General features: G+C 41.3%; 1 protein-coding gene across 7 annotated transcripts in view; it reads right to left on the bottom strand.

Moving 5' to 3' along the window:
- IL1RAPL2 (interleukin 1 receptor accessory protein like 2) overlaps nucleotides 1–22,998 on the bottom strand; it is a 362,583-nt gene that overhangs the window by 330,377 nt on the left and 9,208 nt on the right. For 6 of the 7 annotated variants that reach the window (XM_033072583.2, XM_033072578.2, XM_033072581.2 and 3 more), the window contains exon 2: nucleotides 19,708–19,808. In XM_033072583.2, the coding sequence (XP_032928474.1) occupies nucleotides 19,708–19,789 (82 nt within the window). In that variant the 5' untranslated portion in view covers nucleotides 19,790–19,808. Of the gene's footprint in view, nucleotides 1–19,707; nucleotides 19,809–22,998 lie in introns of those variants that run through there. The other variant, XM_033072584.1, reaches the window with a different exon arrangement.

The following is a 22,998-nucleotide window of genomic DNA, read 5'->3' as shown; positions in this document are numbered from 1 at the left end:
CCATTTCACAGGAGTTCAAACTTCTACTTACTGTCCTTGTTCTGCAGTTCTCCACAAGGAGAGGAGGGGAAAAAGGAGCACTTAGCCCAGGCTGGAGGCTGCCTGGGAGCTGTTTGTTTGTTTGTTTACCTTGGCTGGCACTGGCTGAGCCAAAGCTCCTGTGTTCCCAGATTCTCCCAAGGCATTGTGAGGACACAGCTCAAGATTCTACCCCAGCCTGTGGAACAGCACAACAAATGAACAACCCACTGTCCACAAGGGCAGCAGCACTCTTCTATCCAGTGTCCAAGTCCTGGTAAAGCCTTTGTCTTTGCAAAACTTTTTACTTTCTTCTCTTCCTCCTTCCTTCCCTCACCCATGAAGCAAACACACTTTTGCCTAGAGCCTCAGTTCCATTCTTTTACACAGTTTATAACCTGCCTGGTTTTTTGCTATGTCTTGGTTAACCTTTTCAGTGGTTGCAATGCAGTTAACCTGCAGCCCCCAAACTGAGGGAGTGTGTGCAGAAGCCCCAAGGAAACCTTATTTCCCGAGCAAGAGATTCCAGCACAGAGAGACCAGGGCTGTGAATGAGCCAGGTGCAGCTCTAAATGTGCACAACTCCTGCAAAGCTCTTACATTCCACTTGTTACAGGACCAGCCTTTCATGTGTGCCTTATGTATCAGGATCTAACCACTCCATGCTTAGTTCGTTTTTTCCCCTCCAGTTTTCCCTGCAGTTAAAAAAGAAAACCACCCCATTCAAAGTTTAAACTTTTAATTCTGAACACAGATATCACTGACTCTTTGAAAGAAGTCATTCCACTCTTTGGGTTTTGTTGATTTTACTTAGTTACTCCAGCATGCAACTCCTCAGCACAGAGAAGTTTAGCAAACTTTAGCAAACTGAAGTTAACAAAGCCCTATACTCCATGGTGCACTTATATTGTTTGAAAGTTTATGAAGACAGATCAGCAAAAGAGAAGGTAAAATGTGCTAATTTAAGATCTTCCATCCTGAGTAATTCTTCTTGCACAGAAAAAAAAACCAGGATCTTTGTTGTCTCTCAAGAGAAGAAGAAATTGCCCTTGTTACCAGTAAGCCCCAGCAATCAGTAAATAAATCCCAGTGCATCAGAAGCAGGGCTCACTTTCCAGGCACCCATCCCATCACAGGAGAGGGGGCACTTGTGGGTTCAGGGTTTCCAGGTGAGCCTGTGGTACCTGCCCCACAGGACAGCCTCAGCTCCAGAAGCAAAGAAACCACCAGAAACTTCTCTTCATTTAGGTGCTGGAATTTTAAGTAAAGCTCCCTGAACTCCCCAAGGCATATTGTTGTTTCCATCAAAGGAGGCCAGTGAGCATGACTGATAAGTTTGATTTTCAGTGCTGCTTAGGTTCTGCAGCTCTCATCAATTGCAGAGCAAGTCATAGGTACTCAAGGCCACATTTTTTAAAGGGTTGGTATTTCAAAATGTATTACAGTCAACAAAAATTGGGAGTTACAGTTCTTTGAAAAGTAGGAAGGCCTTCAGCACTTCTGAGAAGTCACACTGAATTTTTTTCTCCTTTTCTCCCTAATGTTTTGCCTTCTGGTTCAGAAAAGATGAACACTGGAGCCCCTAATTTCATTACAGAAATTAAAAGGAGAAGATACAACCAAGTATTTCATTGGAGAGAAACACAAGTAGTGCAGGGAGCATCCAAAAAATGCACAAAACACAGGAAAATCACAGTCTCTCTGGAATGTCTTTGCTTCTGTTTCCCACAGGTCAGGTGAACTCACACCACCATTCTGAAACCCAAATTTATCCCCCATTCAAGAATCAGTTTAGTCAGCAATGATCTCAGTGTTAGTACTGCTATGGGGATCTCACAATAAAGTCCTCTCTCTGTTAGTCCTGCACAAATTAAATTGCAAACTGCATTATCCATTAAGAGGTTTTTTTAGTGTATTTGTTTACAAAATGAAAATTACTTTTACATTTCCAATTAGGTAGCTGTTAACTAATATACAGAGAAATCACAGCAGCATATGAAGCGTTGCTATCAGCACAATCTTATTAAAGGAGAGCTTAAGATTTTAACAAGAGTAGCAAATTAATAATGATAATATGTTTTTAGATCATCAAATGCAGAAGTCAAAGGGAGCTTTTGAAAAGTTCTTTGAATCAATATATTTTCTCTAATGATGTCAGTTCTAATACAGGTTCAGTAAAAGAAAAGCTTCTTTAAATGCTTCTGGCATTATTCTATACATTAAAATCATTGAGGTACACTATATTAAGTTAAAATCAGATTATGCATAGTCATTCTTTCACTGTTACACAAGGAAAATAACTGCTTTTGTATTCAGAAGCTTTCAGAAAGTCTTTAACCCCTTCTGAGCTAGCAGAGTAAATGCTTGCTGAGGTGTAGCAGGTCAGAGACCCCACCAAGGCCAAGGAGACCTCAAGTGCTTTATCATCATTCTGTGATCCCCTGCAGAAAACATTTTCTCATACTGTGCAGTGCACCACCAGAGAATTCAACTCTGACATTTTTAAATCAGCTGAAGTAAACCTAGGCATGGGCTTTTAATCCCTTTTTCCTGGTTTAGAGATGCAGCTTGGAGGACTGGTGTCAGCATGGAGGGACATAAAAGTCAACAGACCAAGGGACAGCATCAGTGATGCTTTTGCAATTGCACTTGGAGCAGCAATATCTGACTGTGGAAGAAAGCAGCCATAATTTACAGTCTCACCCAGAGACTTCATTAATCCTCCTTGACTTAGGGGCCCTTTAATATCTGTAGGAGGTTACCACATTTTATTTTGCCAGCTAGAAGCACAAACTACATGGACTTGAATTCAAACTGTGAAAGCTGAAACCAAAGGCAGACTAGATGACTAAACATAGGAAGAAAACTTATAACAGAAATTAGGAGAAAATTATTTTTCTGTGATTCCTGAAAGCATGAACCTGAGTTTCTCAAATCTTATTTAAAAATCCCCTTCTCCAGCAGTGATTTCATTCTGTTTAGTTCACATAAAATTGCTTGAAGAAGGCACCAGAACCTGGCTTCTAGAACACCATTTTGCAGCCTTGGTCTTAAGAGTGTCCTGAAGAATATATCTAGCAAAAAAAAGCTGTTATTGGCCTTCCCTGGTTCTTCTCAGCCACAGTGATGATGAGAGATAAAGGATATTTCCAGTCTTATTCCTCCTAACTATGCAGACTTAACAGCATTTTTGGCAGAGGCATCCTTCACACGCCCATGTTTAAGCACAATGAATTTGTTTGAAACAAAAACAATTTTTTCCTAGTTATTTATGAGTATTCCCACTTTTGCCATACATGCCCAGTACACAGTGCTGCCATTTCAGCAACATCCAACCACGCTGCTCCAAAAACTACAGCATGAACACTCACTACACAGCACTGGGCTCTTCCATCACAGAAACTGTTCTTCTCCAAGAGATGTCTCTAAATATACCTGTTTATATATATATATGTTTGCTGCTGCAAACTGATCAGGCTGGAACTGAGATGGCCAGTAAGACATGGCCAGGCAATCCCTTTATTTTCCTGCAGAATGAAGTTAATTTGTGCATACAGTCAGGCAAGCACTGTCGAACTCACAGTGGAAGAATTACCAGGCAATCTTGACCCATAGTGTAGCTCTTAGCCACTCAAATCATCACCAAGTCCATTAAAAGTTAGTCACAAATAATATCAGTAATATGGTTTTGCTTCTGAATTTTTTTTAAATGTGCCTGTCAGGAATTTCAGTATTTCTGCTCTTCTGTACAAAGTGATCCCAATGTCTATAAGTAATCTTAATTAATGTCTGGAGAGATTAATTTTTATCATTATCACTAAATTCAAAGACCACTCTAGGACAGGCTATAGCCCTCCAATTAGCACTATTAAAGTATTGCTCATCCTTCATACAGCTGAAGCACTCAAGAGCTCCAGTCAAATACAGAAGAGACAATGCCAATTCATGGGAACTTAGTTTAAATGAGTCAACAATTCCAGCCCCAGAAGTTATTTCATCCCCACATGTACTTGACAAAAGATAGCTGCCTACTGATACAGCCAAATTCTGTTTTACAATTTCATTTAGGTTTTAAGTTGCAAAGGCAGTTTCACAGGCAATGCTCAGCTGGAGACCACCACAGCTTTGTTTCTTCATATCATATCTAATTGGAAGGTTTCCAAGGATAATTGTTGTTGAGAAATGTATTGATTTGCTGCTGAGAATCTTAAAGATGTTTGAGGAATTGCAATCCCCCCAAAGGATTTGTCTTTGAAATAACAGCAGTTATGTATTACTTTTCTCTTGCGGACCACAAAACTGCAATTAAAATTCAGATTTTGTATTTGGAAACAATACTGTGGTATCCAAATGGATTAGCATTAGAGGGCTTTTCAAGTGGAGGTACTGAAGGAATCTGCACAGCACGTCTGAATCCAGCCTGCACTAAGCAATTTGTTGTCTGTTTAGTCAAACTACAGCCAAGGTGTCATTCTGGGGGAATTCCTGCTGCTGCACCTCTTGACACGCTACCATATTGACATGTTTGAGTTTTACTTTAATGAAGAGCCAGGTCCCTACAGAATGCAATGCAGGCAAAGATTCTTCCTGGGGATTTACTCTGACACATTTATATTTTTCTCTCCATTTATCCATTGCAGTGCCTGAGGTGCAAGCAGGAGAGGGACCTGTCAGAGCCTTCTACTGATACCTTGGTTTGCTCCAGCTTGTGCTCTCACCTCAGCAACTTGTGGCACACATCAAATTACACCAACAGGAAAAAACCAGCTTAAAAAAGGTTCACATTTACAGAATAAGCACACCCATCAGGTACTCATCCCTTGAAAGGCTGCTGTCCATTTCCTCACACTGCAGCCCCTGCCAGAGGAAACTTTCTGCTGCCACCATTCAGGACAGGGAATGGGAGGCTCCCTGCAGCAAGTGCCAGCACAACTGGGCACCACCATAAGAATTGTTGTTATAGGCTAAATAAGCAGCTCTGCTGCTTGATCCTGTGGGTTATGAAGTAATTAGCTGCTGAATAACCAAAATCAATGGATGTTTTTGCAGAATCACACTAAATAAGCAGAAGCTTGGCACAGAAAGGAGGAAAAAATCACATTGCTACACATCATGTTTTCTAATTTCTAGTTTAATTCCACCAAACTCAATAGTTTTACAGCAGGGAAAAAAAAGCCCCACAGCCTAGGGTTACTAGTAAACCCTATCAAATTGCCTTGAAATTTGAAAGCTAAAATGAATACTGCTCTCCCTTTTTCAACACATTCAATTAAAAGCCCTTCTTGCTTTCAGAACTGCGTACACTGCCACCTTTGAATAGCTTATGGAATTCCACTGCAACCAAACTCCTGACATTTCCTAGGAAATCATGTCACTCAGTGGTCTCCTGTCCTTGTAAACCCCACTTCTCCATGCAAACCAAATCTATAATCTAGTAAATATTTTACAGCTTTCTCTTCCAAAGCCTTACTTACACATATCCTTGCAAAAAGCCTTCCTGTTTCTCCCTGTGTGACATCTATCCCATGCTCCCATCTCTCCTTACATCTCTAAGTTGCATTCCTACTCATAGCCTTAAATACCTACTCACCTTTAAATGACCTTGGAAACACCAAATCCCATTGGTCCAATCAGTATATTCCATTATTTCTTCAAAGTTTTCAGGTTCAAATATTTGAGTTCCACAAAATAACCTGTTTCATTACTATCTGCTGCCTCCAGTGTAGGCTGTGGAAACCATGCACACTACCAAGGATTTAACCTAAGCCTAAAGCAGGACTTAAAATGAATAGTTCTCTACCTCAGGGAGGATCAGCATAATTCAAAATACTTGCATGCAACTATTAAATTATTCTTTACAAATTGTATGTGTTCCTGAGTTACCTGGCCAGTCAGTATTTTTTAAATGTACCCCACAAAAACAAATATGAACCCCAAAAGATCTACCAAAGTGTCTCTGTATCTTACACACACACACAGCAATGCAGCAATAATTGAGCTGAGGTGGAACCATTCTTTTCAACACCAGCAATAACAGACATCCAGTCTATGAGAAATGAAAAACAGCAAAGCAGCAACATAAATTACATCCTCTGAAAATGCAACTAAGTGCTTGCAGAGCATCAACAAGGGAAACATTAAATTCTTTCATCAGAAAGGATTTGTCACAGTTCATGACAAAGACACGCAAGCACCGATGGAAAAAGCACCTCTAAATAAAATGTAACTACATAGGAGACCAAAGTCAGACTGCTTGGGAAAGAATGGTTATCCAAGGAAGCCCATTTCTTCTCCAGCCCTTCTTAATGGTAAAAGCCTCTTAAACACAAAAGTCAGTATGCTTAGGAATTTGCTGATGGGGTGAGGAAAGTGTCTCACTGCTCAAGTGCTCTAATTTTAAGATGGGTTCAGACCCTGCTCTGGCAATAAAGAGACTGCCCAGAGCAGGAGGGAGCAACTCTCCATTCAAGGGACTCGTGGGATGAGGAGCAGAGGGATAATCAGCCATTTGAAAATGAAGCCATGCTTATAATTATCATCACCTCCAAACTGACCCCACAGCTTTGAGGTGAGGGGAAGCAGGGCTGTTCCCTCCCCAGGGCTGTGCAGCCCCAGGGGTTCCCTTGGTTTGGGAGGAGCCCAAACAAACAGGAGTGCCCCTGCACATCCCCCAGCTGTGTTCTCCAGGCTCTGCCTTTACCATCTTCCTGGGTGGGCAACTCCTTATTTGTTATCCATTAACATTTGTAGAAGGGACTCAACTTAAGAAAGTCTTACTTAGAATTAACTGCTAACAAACTGCATACAGAAAGAACAGACAGCAAAAATTCCGTGTATATTCCAAATAAAAATTGGGCTCTGAATACATCTCCCCCTCTAGGCAATTACATGGGTAAATCAGCTACTGAAGAAATGAAGCAGTTATGCTGTCTATTATTGCAATAGAAGTTTTCCAGAAACAGTGAATTACTCTGAGTATTTATCATAATCTGTTATCTGCAGGGAAAAAAAAAAAAGTGAAAACTAAATAAACTTATGGAAATGCATTTACCTAATAATATTTACCAAATGACACCATTCCTTCTGCTGCTTGTAGCAAACTCAGTCACAGAGGCTAAGGACAGGTTTGCCTTATTAACACAGCTCTGTGCCTGTGTATTTTAAGCACCTCAGAGCACAGTACCATCTGTGTGTATTCTACTAATGAGCTACTTCTTAGACTGAGGAAGGCCGGCCAGGCAGCCAACACCAATTACTCAGAGGGAAACTGCCTAATTTTTAGGCAATTAATGAGCTCCTCTCTCACTTTACAGAGACATTTCCTCTGGTTAATTCTCCTGGCATATTACAGCATATCCTACTGTAAAGAAAGTTTCTCAAAGAAGAAAATAAAAGACAGGAATATGGAACATGACACAGCCCAGTCCAATTCCCTAGAGCAGAGCCCAAACCCTGTTTGTGGGACAGAAGTTTGAGAAGCAGCTGCTGAGACCAACCCAAGCAGCATCCAGTGCAGCTGAGCCAGGGAACAGGACCTTGACAAGGAGACAGCTCAGCCACCTCACTTCCTCTGAAGTGTTTGGGGCACTAAGGTGCCTTTAATAACATCTCAAAGGCCAGACTGGAAGAGCCAGCACCATGCTTACACAAGACCACTGATGGTTTTATCCCCTCTCACCTCCCATTTGGGAACTGAGTGACACTGAGTGTCACCAAATGCTGCCCAGCTCCACAGCTGGGGATCACCACCCACGGATGCTGGTGCTCAAGAATCCCTGAACACTTATCAAGATGACTGACTGCGCCCATCCCTCCCCTTATCTGCTTGATGTGATTTTAAAAGGTGAGTCCTAAGGGGTGTTTAGATTATGCAGAGACAGAATTCCTCTTCTGTCACTGAAAAAAAAAATTTCTTAATAATCTATACAAAGTTTAAGGAGCTCAAAATTACCTTTTACAGCTCCCTGTTGGAAAGCACCGTAGTAAAGCACTGAAGGAGCACTAAATTTTCTGAGTAACTACACTGATAATGCACAATTTTCATGTGCAGAGTAAAACTATTAAAGGAGATTTTATTTTTATAATTATATTACACATTATCATTCTGAAAGGGCAACCCTATGTGCAGGAAAGGATGCACTTGTCTTGCATAAACCTGAAAAACATGTCAATTGTAGCCATGAAAATACTCTAGAGGACAGTTGTCACCCAGCAGCCCCTAGCAAAAACAAACCACTTCCCTTTCTTGAGGATGATCATATTTACACACCAATGAGAGACCTAATGCAACATTTCAACTGTGTGTGACATCACCAAGCCATTGTGGAATTTGTATTATCTAAATTCTCATGACCAACTTACCCAGTATTTCACTGCTGAGGTAAAAAAAAGAATATTTTTCCAAAAGACAACAAATAACTACAGCACATCAGGGGTCTTCCTTACTATAACATGAAACAAGTTGGTGACACATTCTGCACAGAACACCATTCTGAATAACCAACTGTTCACATGGGATCTGTATCCTTCAGAGCAAACCAGCAATTACAGTTCTTTGTGAAGGACAGCAAATGGAACAGTTCATTTGTAGACACTTCTAAAATGGGATTTAACAATGAACCTTTCCTCCTCAATAGAGCTGTGTGAAGTCCACAACGGTTGCAGCCAGGCATCCCAGGTCACTGGATTTAGGTTTTATCTCTGATGCAGTAAGTCAGAGGTATGTTGCAGAGTTGGAACAAAACCCTTTGCAATAAACACTGAGTGATAAAGAGCAAATTTAATCATCCAATGCAGATGAAAAAATCATAATGCTGTAAATAATATGATGTAAAGTCACAGCGAATAGGAATTATGTTGACCTATATCAGAAGGCAGCCAAAAATCTTCAGCTTTCAATCTGCTCCAATAAAGCTGAAACACTCCACTCCTACGTGCATTTCCACTGTAGTCCCTGATTTCCCTAAAATTATAGATGTCATTTTGAATGGAGATACTATATCCAATGTGCCATCAGTGATACACATCTTAATTTCCTTCCTCATGCCTAAGCCCACACCATTATTCACACCTCTCTGGCTTTATATAATAGGGCAAGATTTTCAAGGTCACAACAAAAACAAATAATACATTCAAGAGCTCCAATTTTTCAAAATTACTTTCTTGACTTAAGTTTCAAACTTTCTTTTCTAAGCCACAAGTACCAGAACAAACAGAAACACCTGAAAGTGAGTTTATTTTCTCAGCAAAACACACTCTCCAATAGGAGCCTGCAACAATGGAGGAAGAAGCAGGTCCTGAAGGAGGTTCCTCTTTACCAGGGAGGACTTCCAGAGAGCTGATGGCCACATATCCAAGCCAAGGCAGCTTGCAGGATCACCTGGCTCCACTGAAGTGCTCCCACTTTCTCAGTTCTCATATCTCCTCTGCAGTAAACCTGAGAGATTTGACACAGGCAAATGGTTCAGGGAATCCCACAAAGAGTAGAGACCTGATGGCCACTCTGTGCTCATGGTCTTCCACCTTCTGACATCCATCTGAAGGATAACAGACCTGCTGCTGCTCAGCTCCAGGGATACAGAGCCTGGGAATAACCCTGCCTTTGATTCACGTTCCAGCACTTTTCCATTGATTATTAAATGTATCCCTGTCAGGGAATGTACTATTCAAAATGAAATTGTGTCACTGAAAAAGAAATTCTGATGAGCTCTATTCTGTAGAATGTGATTATATTTCTGCATTTTACCAATAACTCAAGGACATCAATTACACCTCTCCTTCTAAGCCCACCCATACATATTTTTCCTGAACATGTAAGACAGCATCAGCCTGCATGAAGTGGCTCTGCACATTGATCTAAATAAGGATCACAGGCTGCATAAAAAGACTGCCAGCAAAACAAAACCATAGTGCTTAAATCCAAGAACAAACAATTCCTGCTGTCTTGTGAAAAATCTGATCTGCTTAACATCAGTCTTCATAAATAAGTCAATTCTATCTTCAACATACCAGAAATCTCAAATATTAAAAAATACGTAAAATCTGTGAAACAACTTTGCCCTCAAATTTTATGTGTATTTGTACAGTGTGATGAAAGGACCATCATTTCTTTAAATAAACATGAACATCTGGTTAGACTATACACTGAGGTGTCCTTGGACAAAGGTGTTTTAGGCTATTCACTCATCTGAGGACAGAGCTGCAGCTCCTGGTATTGCTGAAAACCTAAGGGCAGCTACTTGGTAGGCACAGATGGAGCCCAGAGTGCAGCTGAGTGCCTGCAGAGTCCCAGCAGCTCAGGGTCAGCAAATGTTCTTTAGGTCAGAGCAGTAAATATACCCAGAGGTTTCTATAAACTTGGTTACCCAAGAGATGTGATTGGCACCTCCAGGGCTCGAGGTTCCTCAGGTATCCCATGTCTCATTTGACAGTGTTAAGTGACTCTCCTTGTGTCCCCACTCCTCACTGGCAGGAGAGCCAGTAGCCAGCATCCACAACAGACTTGTAATACCAAAGGCAAAAGCTCCAAGCCTAAAACTAGTGCACAAAACTGGGTATAATCAAATATCTCTCCTTCTATCTTCTAGTAAAAAATAACAGAAATTAAAGAAGCTTTTCTCTATCCCATGTATCCAAGGACAGAGAATCACATTTTATGCACATGCTATTTAGCCTCAAAATTTCTCTGAAAGACAGGACTGCTTTCCTTGTCCTTGCCTAAAGCATTAGTACAACAAAACAGAGGGAAACATTAAATTTATATGTTATTCCCTGCATCACCTTCAGTGTGCTGGCCAACCTTAATACAGTTTTTTCCATTACTGATTTTCTGCCATCTGTAAAATGGTAATAACTATGAAGCAAACATTAGAGAAAAAAACCACTCATGAAATACCATGATAGCAGATATTTACTGAAAAATCTCGAACAGTCCCCATGAAACTTTAAAAAAAACCCTGTCCAGGTAACAAAGCACAACTAGAACATGGAAAATCAAAAAATAATACTACCATCATGTTTCAAGGCTTCTGCTAGACAGCCCTAACAAACATTTCAACTACACCCATGCTTACTGGAGGTCACAGCACATCCTCCAGACACATGCAAGAGTGCCACCCAAAATATTGTACTTTAAAACATTAGAAAGTAATTTGGGAATTTCAGACTTTCCCTTTTGCCCTGCTCAGTCCTCTTCAGTGAAAGGGGAGCTGACATTTACCACCTTCAGTCCCAAAGGGGCTGCAGGTCAGGGTAGCAATCAGGGACTGATGGAAGTTCCTTTTCCTTCGCACTTTGTTACAACCACAGGAATGAGACAGGCAGATACAAAAACTCACGTCAGGTACTGCCACTGCCTCCAGCTTCTTTACAAAAAAGCACTGAGCAATGCTCCTGGATCACACAGGGAGTAGAGTGAGTGAGTTTCCACAGGTCATATACAGCACAACAGAGATACAGTTCTGTAACTCCAAAAAGTGGAAGAGGTTTGAAACAAATGGAACTAATAAAAATACCCTCACGCTGTCTCTGTTCCTGTCTGAATAAGTGTCTTGGGTTACAATACAGGATGTGATCAAAAGTATCTATTCTATCACCATCTGATGAGACCAGGTGGGGCAGTAATCCTTATCTCCATGGGAGATATTCTGCTAATGGGCCATCCATTGAAACCAGGCAGGGCATTGTTCTTTATCTTTTCACAACCCATCCTTCCGCCAGCCAGTCATTTTCTGCTAATGGCCATTGAGTCCCACTGTGGGACTGATAAAATTACTGCGTCCCATCGGGAGTTGCTCCAGCCAGGGGGGAGAGCCAAGCCTTTCCGACCAAGATAAAAACTGAGATTTTGGGACACTAAGGTAGCCTTTTTTCCATCTGGACTCCAGAGGAAAACCGGACTTCACATCATCACTGGACCTTAGGATGAAAACTGCACCCATCTACAGAACCATTGCTTCAACTGAATCACATCTGTCACTACAAGAAGACTGCAACCACCATTTAATGGGACTGCTAGCAACACCCTGCCTGACGGGGTGTCAGGTTGTACTCTGACTTTGTCAGTGTTTGGGATTTGTTCTTTGTAGTATTTCTATTTTAATTTTCTTAGTAAAGAACTGTTATTCCTAATTCCCATATCTTTGCCTGAGAGCCCCTTGATTTCAAAATTATAATAATTTGGAGGGAGGGTGTTTACATTCTCCATTTCAAAGAGAAGCTCCTGCCTTTCTCAGCAGACACCTGTCCTCCAAACCAGGACAATAAGGATCCACACGGGGAGGGCAAGCAAGAAGGAGCTGACAGCAGAGGTTGGGGGACAGGGCAGCCTGGTGACCACATCTTGGGAAAGCAAAGTGCTCAGGTCTGAAGATTAACTTGAATCTAAGTCTCTGTCTTCAGTGGCAGAGCACTGTATGTTTACATATCAGTATGTATTATGAGTACTAATCATGCTTCTTGTAGGAAAGAATCAATATGATCTGAAAGGGTTAGAGATTAATAAAGTGATAAATGTACCCTCTAGAGGTGACACTGCAGCTCAGATCAATTTTGCTTTCAACTAATAGATGGGCAATCATCTCCACTTTAGCGAATTACAACACCATGCAACAATCTCACACAGGTCTATGTATTAACATTTGTACGTACAAGCACTGTCCAAAATACATTCCTTCCTTCCTCCACAGGTCAACACTTGAAATACTTAGCTCTTCACCTCCTGAGAAGGCAAAAGTAATGCTTCCTTTATTATCTGTAAAAACAGCTTCTTCAAAAATTTGAATGCCAAAAAAAACCCCCACAAAATGCATCTTAATTCTTCTTTTTCTCACCATTCGCCACAGTGATCCCAACATCTCCTACCTCACAATTTCACTGCTTGTCACTGTAGCAGCTACACTCATGGCAAAAACAAGTAGAAAATAAATTTTTAAAAAATAAAAATTTCTGATACATTGTGTTACAGGGACTGAAAAAACTGAAAGGCATGTTAGTCAAACAAGCAAGGCTCTCAAAATGAAGAATAAAAAGTTTGAATTTGGTGGACAAAGATATTAAAATATTTATGAATATTCATAACTCATTCAATCTAAGGAACCTTATTTATGTTCCTCCAGATATATTCAGCAGGGTGTAAAATCTGCCTTTACACGTGTTCAAGTTACAAAAATTCAAGCACACTTCAGAACTGATCTTGGTCAGGAGCTGACCCAAAGTGAAGCTATTACACCACAGATTCCTTAAAGCTCCAACAGGTCCAGGTCCCCCTAAGTGACCCCTGAGCCCCTCAGCACAAGGAGATGTGCCCAAGTGAGCAGATATTCATCCCCAGGACTAGCCAACATGCTGAGCTTGAAGACTGCTCTGGGTATGTCTGCAGCTGTATTATTCATGCTTTCATTTGAACATTATGTAAGACAAACCTTTCAAAAATATCTTCATGAGCAAGATGAAAAACAAAACATGTCAGAAGAACTTTCCTTGTCCCTTAGGACAGTCAGTTTCAGAGTAAGGACACAAACCTAGAGCACTCACCCTCAAAGTGAACACACTACAAATACTGAAATGAACTCCTAAAATTTCTAATTAGGATCTGAAAGAAAATAAGCAAAGGCACCTTGATAAATCACGAGTTTTTTTCATTTGAAATGCTCTGTTTTGGAGAGAGGGAGAAAAAAATCTCAATCATGATGGCATGTATTTTAGCACTTCAGATATTATTAATGAACTTCTACATGCTGAATCTAGATGCAGAACAGCTATCCAAACAGCTGAGATGACACCCATTGCAAAAGTAGATTACATATTTTTAACTAAAGAAATTGCACTTCTTTCATGCTTTGCTTACTTCTCTCTCTCCCCTGAAGATGCTACCTTTATGACTTCAGCTTGAACCAATTTAACTTTTTCATTTATTTTATTCAAATACAAAATAACTCTCTTTTGTGAAGGAATCTAGATTTAATATTAGAGTATCAGCTCAATATTTTAATTGCTTAAATTATATATTAACTCCTTTTAAATATGTGCAATAGCTAAAAATTTTAGTGCTTAACTGAGTTCAAAACGTAAACCTTGTCAGGTTGGGGGGGTCACTAAAAAACCCCCCAAACTTCAAGCAGATTATTTATTTCCTTTCTTGTCCTTCTGTGTACACATCCCTTCCTCCCCACCTGCAAACAGAATGTATAAAAGCTGTTTTCCAGACAGGTCTGTCCAGCTGCAATGCTGTCTAGAGGAGAAGAAATGAAGGCTGAGGTTGCTGTAATGAGGGGCACGAGGAGCAGAGCATCACAGCTGGCTCGCTGTGCCCCCTGAGCCCTGGCTGTGTGCAGGAGCCCAGCCCTCGCTTCCCCTGATCCAGCAGAGCAGATGGAGAGCAGTCACAAACCCGTGAGCACACACAGCTTATGCAGGAGAGGCTGCACTTTCCTGCACTGATGACAGCTTAGAACAGCAGTGATTCTGACTTTGTTTGCTGGAGCTGTGAATAACTTAACATCTTCTGGGAAAAGTAAGAGATCAACATCCACTGATGAGTGCTGCCAAGCTCCCGTCTCCTCTGCCTGCACAGTGTTTGCAGGCAGCAAAAGTCAAAAGCCTGTTTTGCATCCCTCATATCTCAACAAGGGAGGGCTCATGGCCATGAATTTTACATCAGGGTCAGAAGTCATCTCTTCAGGCAGATGCAACTGCAAACTAAAGCAAATGGCAAGTGTGAGCATGCATCCAGCAGCTCCTCTGGGCCCACTCCAGCAGGAGCAGTGGACTTCAGAGTTAGGCTTATTTAGAATATTCCACTCCAGGCACAAATCCATGAGTCATGTCTGAAGTACAAACACCTCCACTTCTATGTATGCCACAGTTTCCATGGCCAAGGTGGTCAGGCAACAACACAGGAGGATTGATCTTCACAGAAGGGAGCAGACGGAAATCGTAGGCACAAGCAGTGACTGCAGGAAAGGGAAGGTCTCTGAAACATCTATAGCAGACCACAGTAAGTCAGCTGCATGATATTTAAAATATCAAAGCCAATAGCTTTTAAATTAATGTGTTAAAAGGCACTGCAATATCAATGAGAATTTAAGAGAGTTTGGCTGTGTCCATACACAGCAAGGCAAGTCAAGCCCTCTCTCCCCAAGCCATTGGTGACAGTCAGATGCAGGTGGAGGGTGACAGGTGGGTGGGGGATCAGAGATACACTTGCTCCTATGGCATGAATGCCTTTTGGATGCTCCCAAGAAAAGCAAAAGAAGGAGGAAGGCTGGAATCCCACAGTTAATCCATCTGACAGAGGAGAGGAGAAGACATGACTGTAGCTTTGGGGACATACCTGTGCTGTGGGAGACAAGAAATCCTGTTGAATTCTGTTTATCCTTGCTCACCAAAAAGCACCGTGGGAAAGGTTCAGCTAACAGGGAGGTGAAAGATGGGTTCTATGACCAGAGAACAGGTTCTATGGCTGGCATGTGGTCACCACATGGGTGAGGCAGTGGTGGACTCAGATACAGGGACACTGATCAGAGAGCTGGTGAGCAAAGGGACAATGAACAGGGACACTGTGATCAGAGAGCTGGTGGGTAAAGGGACAATGGACAGGGACACCCCAGTGCCAGGCAGCCAGTGCTGCTCATTTTGGTTTAGAACATAAAAAGGCTTGGTTTGTTGCAATAAATGATCTTCTCTGGAGCAAGCCAAGAAGAAGATCTGTGTCTGTTCCCCATTGCTACACCATGCCAAGCCTGAGCCAATTAAGCTGTGTTAACCTGCAGAAAGGTTCCTAAATGTCCTGCAACCAGCAGCCTGACAGAAACCTTGAGGATGTCTGCCCCTGCTCCTCCACACAAAGCTGGCATGCCCTCCAGAACTCCAGCATGCTCAGACAGGGTATTTCAGCTCAACAAATAATACAGCAACAATAAATGGCATCAACTATTCACTAATGGAATTATGTCTAGTAAGTCAAACAATCTATAATCTGAAAAATCTTTTGCTTAAAAAATGCAATGATTTTTAATTGGTATTATACTCCCTGCTATGATTATTCAAAGCACTATATGTACAAAAGCTTTGGGAAAAGAAGTCTCTTAATCCGATTAAAAGGAAATCACCTACCAGCTGGGAACCTAGCAACTCCCACATCAATTCATTTGTATAACCTCCACCTGGAAAATACCCTTTCTAGGATATTGCTAAAGCTGCAGTCCCCACATTAGCTGCTTGCTCAGTTTTACTTCCTAAACAGGCAAAAAGGATGGCCTGCAGTTTTCAAAAATGCTTCTTAATATTAAGAAATGCCTGTGAAACTTAAGTCAACATTACACTCACACAGATGCTTGAGGCAAACTGTTCTGTCCCCACCACAAACAGCAATCACTACTCTGTAGACATGACAGATTTCTTCTGGAGCACTGGGAAGTTGCTGCCTGTAAAGAAGAATCTGATGAGCATAATTAAATTACCTCACCCATTTTAATTATTTTGGCACCACATCTCAAGTGAGAAGCAGCCAAACAAATTTGTCTTGCTACAAGTTTCTGTGTCATTTTTGCAGCCTTGCAGAGTACTCTAAATCTATTTGCAGGCTTCATATGCATCCCTGCTTCTCTTTTCCAAATGGGAAATATGGACTCCTAAATAAGTAACAAAGGGCAAGTAAAGGACATGAGAAAAATCTTTCAGTTCTGTTTTTCTATTCCCTTCCATGAGGATTGTTTCTTCAGCAAACTACAGTTCTATGCTTGCAGCTCAAGCAGCATTTCATCACCTTCTATTTAACATCTCAGATCCTCCACTCCTGACCTCTCTTTAATGACTCCTGCCTGTTGTCCAGCCTCTGTGTACTGCCTGCATTTGCTGTCTGCAGTTCTCATCCTCAACTTTCCCACCTTGGGTACCCATTCCGTGACTTTGAAGGGAATAGCTGCACTTCTGCCTCTGAAGATGCTTTCCTAGTCAAACCTTTAATCTCTAAGTCAACTCCAGTTTCACCTACAAAGCTCTTCTGGACACTGCCCCACTTTTGACTGCTTCAGTTGAGTGATGCCTTTGTATTACCTGACACCACCACCTCACCTTCTCCTTGCTCCTCTTCAAGTCAGCTCTCTTTAGATCCTCCCTACCCCTTAAACAAGATACAGTCCATTATGTGACATTACACACACGCCAGTCAACTTCATAATTGCTCTTGCACTTGACGCTAATCACAATTTCTGGTCATTCATGCAATAATTCCATGCATTGCTTAGAAAAAATGCCAGTGTACATAAGTCAGCAAAGACACCAATTTTCCTGGTTTATTGTTCCAGTAGCCCAAATCTGTCTTTATCATCAGTGTCAGCACCTTCCATGCACTACTTCACACTGCTCTACATAACTGTCTGCACAATTTGCCTTCCCCTTTTAAGGATGCTCCCCAGCACAGACATCCCCATATCAACAGCCAGCAAGACCCAAGAGTACAACACCCATCCAGACACTGCTGCAGAGATCCTGTCCACAGAGCATCCCTTGGGCCCTTCATCCCTCACCTCAGCTCTAATCTACAGCTAAAACCGTATTCCTGCTTCCAGACCTCCTGCAGTTTACACTGCAGTGCAGCTGCCCACAAATAACCTTTACATTAATTTCTCCTTTCCACTCCCCAACACCAATGCAAAAAAAACAAACAAAAAAAAAAAGCTTTGAACTGTAGCCCCAGTATGTTACAGCTACTGTCATCCTATGGAAAATATGCTGACATTGTTTCTTTGAGCATTTGCCTGTCTGCATCCACCCACTGATCTTCCACTAAAACTACACAGTTAAAGCTCAGAAGTCGCTGGAGCATCTCCCTCTTCACAACATACAATGTTTAGTGAAGCCCCAAGCAACAGTCCTTCAAACCTAAAGGTCTTTCAGAAAAGGAGTCAAGTTATTAATTTTACTCCAAGTGCTGATATCACAGAAACAGAAAATTATTTCACACACAATGTAGTAGAAAAAAGGGAAGAAAAAAAAAAAAGAAATCAATAGTTTGCTCCATGCAGCAACCAGAATGAGTACTGAAGGTGAAAGCCAACTACATGATTAGGTACTTGCAAAGAAACCATAATTTTACTTTGTGTGCATTTTTTCCTCTTCATCTTATTCTCAACATATACTGGCACAATCAAATGAAATGAAAAAGAAACACCTATTCACTCGTGGGTTATATTTAGCAAGAGAAAATCTAACATATTAAAGCATTTTTCCCACCAGTACTGAACCTAAATTGACACTGTAACAGCTGCTATTAACACAAGACATTCTGCAAAACCAAAAAAAGTAGATTTTAAAAAATATATATCTAATTAAAGGTAAACTACCAGCTGAATGATGCTACAACCACCAGCATGTCACTTCCACAGTTGTGTACTTGCGGCAAAAAGCACTGCACAGGACCTTGCTGGGAGCCTGGCAGTGAATAGAGGCTGCTCAGTCACACTGACTGTGCATCTCAGAGGGTTTCCATCCAGGCAGGGACAGCATTTTGAAGAGCAGGAACACCATCACACTGAGCAGAGTTTAGACCAAGATGCACTATAGCCAAACCCCAAGACCCATGACTGCTCTCACAGCACAAACTGGGCTCTGGACCCAATCACCACACCAAAATATTAGTCCAGTTTAGCAACTTCCATTTAGACTTTCCAGCCCAGCAGAAAGAATTCAGCCCTGCCTCTGTCAGTTCCCAGAGTGACACTCCTCAGCCTGGGATGTGACATGTAATTCTTTTTAATAGACCACCCAATAATTTTCTTCTCTGTTCTCAAGAAAACAGAAATTAAACTCAACACAGGCCACACCAACTGCAGTCAGTAATTTTGTTTGCACCTGCAGTGTTGGAAAGGCTGGAGACCCTGAGGACAGCAGGATCAGTGGAAGCCCTCCCACATGTAAGAACAGCACACAAGCAGAAACACAACACGCCACCAAAAGTTTAAAAGTTCAGCATTTACCCTTCCACCACAGCAGGCTGTGGCAGACTGACAGCACTGCAGCTGACCTACTTGTCTGCCCAATGTCTTCTAAACTCACAGCTTGCTTGAGAAATGCAAAGTCTCATCAAGTCACTCCTTTGAGAGGGCAAAGCTGCAGAGTAGACATCACTTCAGGCTCAAGAACAGATGAACCATTATCCAGATGAACTGTCTGCCCTGGAAGGAGAGATTCTAATGCTTCTTTGAAGGGTTCTGTTACTACTAGAAGGTTTCAAAAGCAAATGTAAACATGAACCAACTCCACTCTCTTTGACAGAATAATCAGATTATCTACTCAGGAGAGTTCTTCTCAGTTAACCCTATGATCAGATGTCTGGCCAGAATAATATTTTCAAAGATGACCTTTCAACATACAAAAAATCATCCAGGCCTAAAACTCACCACAGACCACATCCATATTTAAGAAAATTCCTTAGCATGTTTAAAAGATTGGATGTTAGAACAATGCCACAATGCCAAAGTAATTATTATCATTGTAATACCAAAAAAAACCACAAAAACATAAGGATGCTTTCATTTACTAAGTAAGCCATACCAGTGATGACTTATCTTTTTTTGGCAGAACAGAGCAAGTAGTATATATGCAAAACAAAATGCAGCCATCTAAAATGCTTGAGTGCATGAGCATGTGGTCCAGATCCAAAAGTAAATATAATTTTCTGTGACTTACCAGAATTTCTCTTTGACACGAGCTTCAAATTCATGCTGACTACAGTACAGATCACAAGAACCAAGAAAACAAGAGGCTTCATCTTTCACTTTCTGTGACAGCTGAAATGCAAACATAGTACAAAGTCTGAATCACAGCTTTTCACTACAACAAAGCAGCAGCTACAGTTAAACATTTCTCAAAGAACCATTACGGGGCAATGGCTTAATGTAGCTTCTTGGTATATGTTTAGGCAGGAGTAGGAAAACAGAACAGTTCAAAGAAATCATGTATGAACAATTTACTCTTACTGTCACACAAAAGGGTTGGGTTTTTTTAAATGACACCTCAAAAACATCATTTTGCTCTCAAAGAAAAAAGAAATCACAAGATGTAACTGTTTATTCAAAGTAGTATGGGTCTAATCTGGCAGATTTTTGTATTTTATTTAAGGGGAAGACCCTGATGGTCATGATCAGTTTTGTCTCATACAAACAGGCCACACACTTTTAAAAAATTAATATTATTCAGGAAAAGACACAGAGTAGGTTATTCATTCAATCTCTCTTAGCAACCTTACTTTCCCACTGGTGACCTTGTAGAAGCTCCTACAATTGCCTACAATTAATGCTGTTCCAGAAATTTCTCTTATACAATGAGGTAAAGAAAGGTGAGCAAAATTCAGAAATCAATGAATGTAGGTCTCAGGAGTCTCACCTGTGAAGTTTACATTTAAAAAGAAAAAGGGGAAATCTAGTTTAGAATTTTATTTTTAATTTTATATAATTACTGGAACTAATTCTGTTTTCATTTACAAGTACCAGGCCATTCAAAAGATAGCAAGAGCAAACTGAGGCTCTTTCTCTGCATTTAAAAACAAATCTGAATTCAACAAAGCCCATCTCTCTCACAGAGAGATGCTTTATTATAAGCTAGAGTCCTCAAATATATGCTTATCTTGAAGTTATGGGCCTTTAAGTGTCTTGATATATTTAAACTCCAGGAATTCATCTCCATATCAGATGCAGACTTTAGATCAGGACCTTTATTATCAGATAAAGCAGGAAGTCATCTAAATCACTATGAGGTTATTATTTGCACCAAAGATTCAGCACACATTTTACAGCACTTTCAATTAAACAGAAATGCACAAAATTACCAGCATTAGTAGTGAAAACTGAGGGCAGTGAAATGGAATCCTCCCCTAAATGCTGTAACACATCTGCCCACCCAGCTCACTCAGAGGTCCCAAACCCCCAACGTCAGGAGGAGCCCAGACCCCTCCAGCTCTGAGCATTTACCAAACACAACAAAGCAGCAAGAGGTTGCAATGCCCTGCTGTTCACTGATTCTTATTCAGTTTGAGTTTATTACATCAAATATCCTTCCCTTGTAATTTTATTACTGGCCTATCGTTGTGTGAAGAAAATGTAAGTAACCCTGTGTAATCTCTCAGGAATTGTGCTGCTATTCAATTATTTCAAAATTACCACTTAAAACTGATGTTCTCTTCCTCTCACCTTACTGTATTACAATCTATAAACAGGCAGTGGATTCTTTTTTTTCCTCTCTGAATTCTATGGCACTTTATGGCTATTGATTCCTCACAGTAACAATGCTAAAGCATTTTCAAGAAATAATAGGCACTGAAGGCTGTCTGACAGTGGTTAATGACAGAATTAGCATTCATTCTTCCTTGACCTCTCTTTGGAGTAACACAATCCTGAAACCAGTAAGGCCATCTTGACAAGAGAGTTCAAAAAAAGTAATTGAACTAAATCTTTTGACAGATAATTGTAATGATGATGTTATGCTAGAATGTTTTTCAAGTATAGCTTTGCAAATTAGTTTCTCTACTTTTCTGCCTTCAGTAATTACAGCTGAAATACAGAATCCCCAGGTCCTTTTTCATGTGGGTCTGTTCATCTCCACCCCAAACAAGCTAGGTTGCACTAAATACATTTAAAAATTCCAAGCAAGTTCTGCCAACCAATATTAATGCTAGGCAGAGCAGAAAATTCTTGGTTCTGTCAGCACTGATAGGAGTTTTACTTTTTGAAGCCCTGGCCTCAGCAAGGCAGTCAGTCTCTGTACCTGCACAAATCAGGAAAATAGAGCAGGAAAAGGGCAAGAAATCACAGCACCACCCAGTCATTCATAATCAAGCCCAAAGCCTCAGCTTGTCACATCTGACACAACTCCCCTGAGGCTGGCATGAAAACACACATCAGAGTGTGAGCTGTCACCTCCACCATGGAAGACATCCCACCAAAGTGGGATCAGTCACACCAGTGTGACCAGTGGGTCAGCTGCTTTCTGTGCTGAGAGAAACCCACAGACAACCAGGCTGCTCAAACTGCCCTATCAGACACGACTGCACTTAAATTTCCAGGTTAACAAAGAACACAAGATACAAAACAAGCTGTATTTCCCCCAGAAGAATGTCCAGCAGCCAGAAAAGGAAGGCTGCCTTAGTTCAAGACCAAGTTTCTAAATTTGCTCAGATTTCTAGAGCTGAGCGTGCCAAGACTCTCACCCTGTCTCCCAACAGGACTGGTCTCAACTCCCTCCTCAGGACCATTCACTCACCTGTCAGGCAGTGGGATGGACTAGACTCAAACCAGCCCTGTGCCAGCTGCTGGCTATAAATGTGTAGTGGCCTGATGAAGAACATGGACACAACCGTGCCACCTTGATGAGACACAAGACAGAATAAACAAGTCAGAGTTCGATGCCATTTCCCTGCAAGCACGGGCTGATTTTGCCATTTGACAAAACCTTCCCCTCACAGGCACTGAGCAGCATTTCCCTGAGGAGCTGCTTACTCTGATGCTGCAGACTCCAAGCAGGTGTTAGTAGGGGCTCACAGCTGTAACAAGAATGTAATACTCTACTGGATATGCCTCATAAGAGAGGAACCAAGTTCCCACCATTCCCAGAAGACTGAAGACATCTTACTCAATAAGGACATAGAAAAACCAATTACAGCCAACTTTCCTAAAATCAGAGAGAAGGCAAGAGAGACACAGAATGAAGTGCTTGTTGACAAAGGTGGAAAAACCAGCAGTCCAAGCCTTGTTGTGACCTGTCAGGTTGTATTTGAATCCAGGTAAGTAAAGGGTGGTTGCTGCTATCAGAGGGAGAAGTGTAGGAGAAGCAAGGTGCAACAATTTAATTCTTCATCATTGCCCTGCCAGTGAGGTCTGTCCTTACCTCTTCATCCCATTTGTGCTACAGACCTGACTTCAGGCAACTGTCACAGTGTCCCGTAAGCACACAAAACTGCAAGGGGAACAGGCTGCAATGTTCTAA

This window comes from Catharus ustulatus, chromosome 14 (genome assembly GCF_009819885.2).
Source record: "Catharus ustulatus isolate bCatUst1 chromosome 14, bCatUst1.pri.v2, whole genome shotgun sequence".
Classification (NCBI taxonomy): domain Eukaryota; kingdom Metazoa; phylum Chordata; class Aves; order Passeriformes; family Turdidae; genus Catharus; species Catharus ustulatus.
Note: the sequence above shows the minus strand (reverse complement) of the source record. Positions and strands in the feature narration are given on the sequence as shown.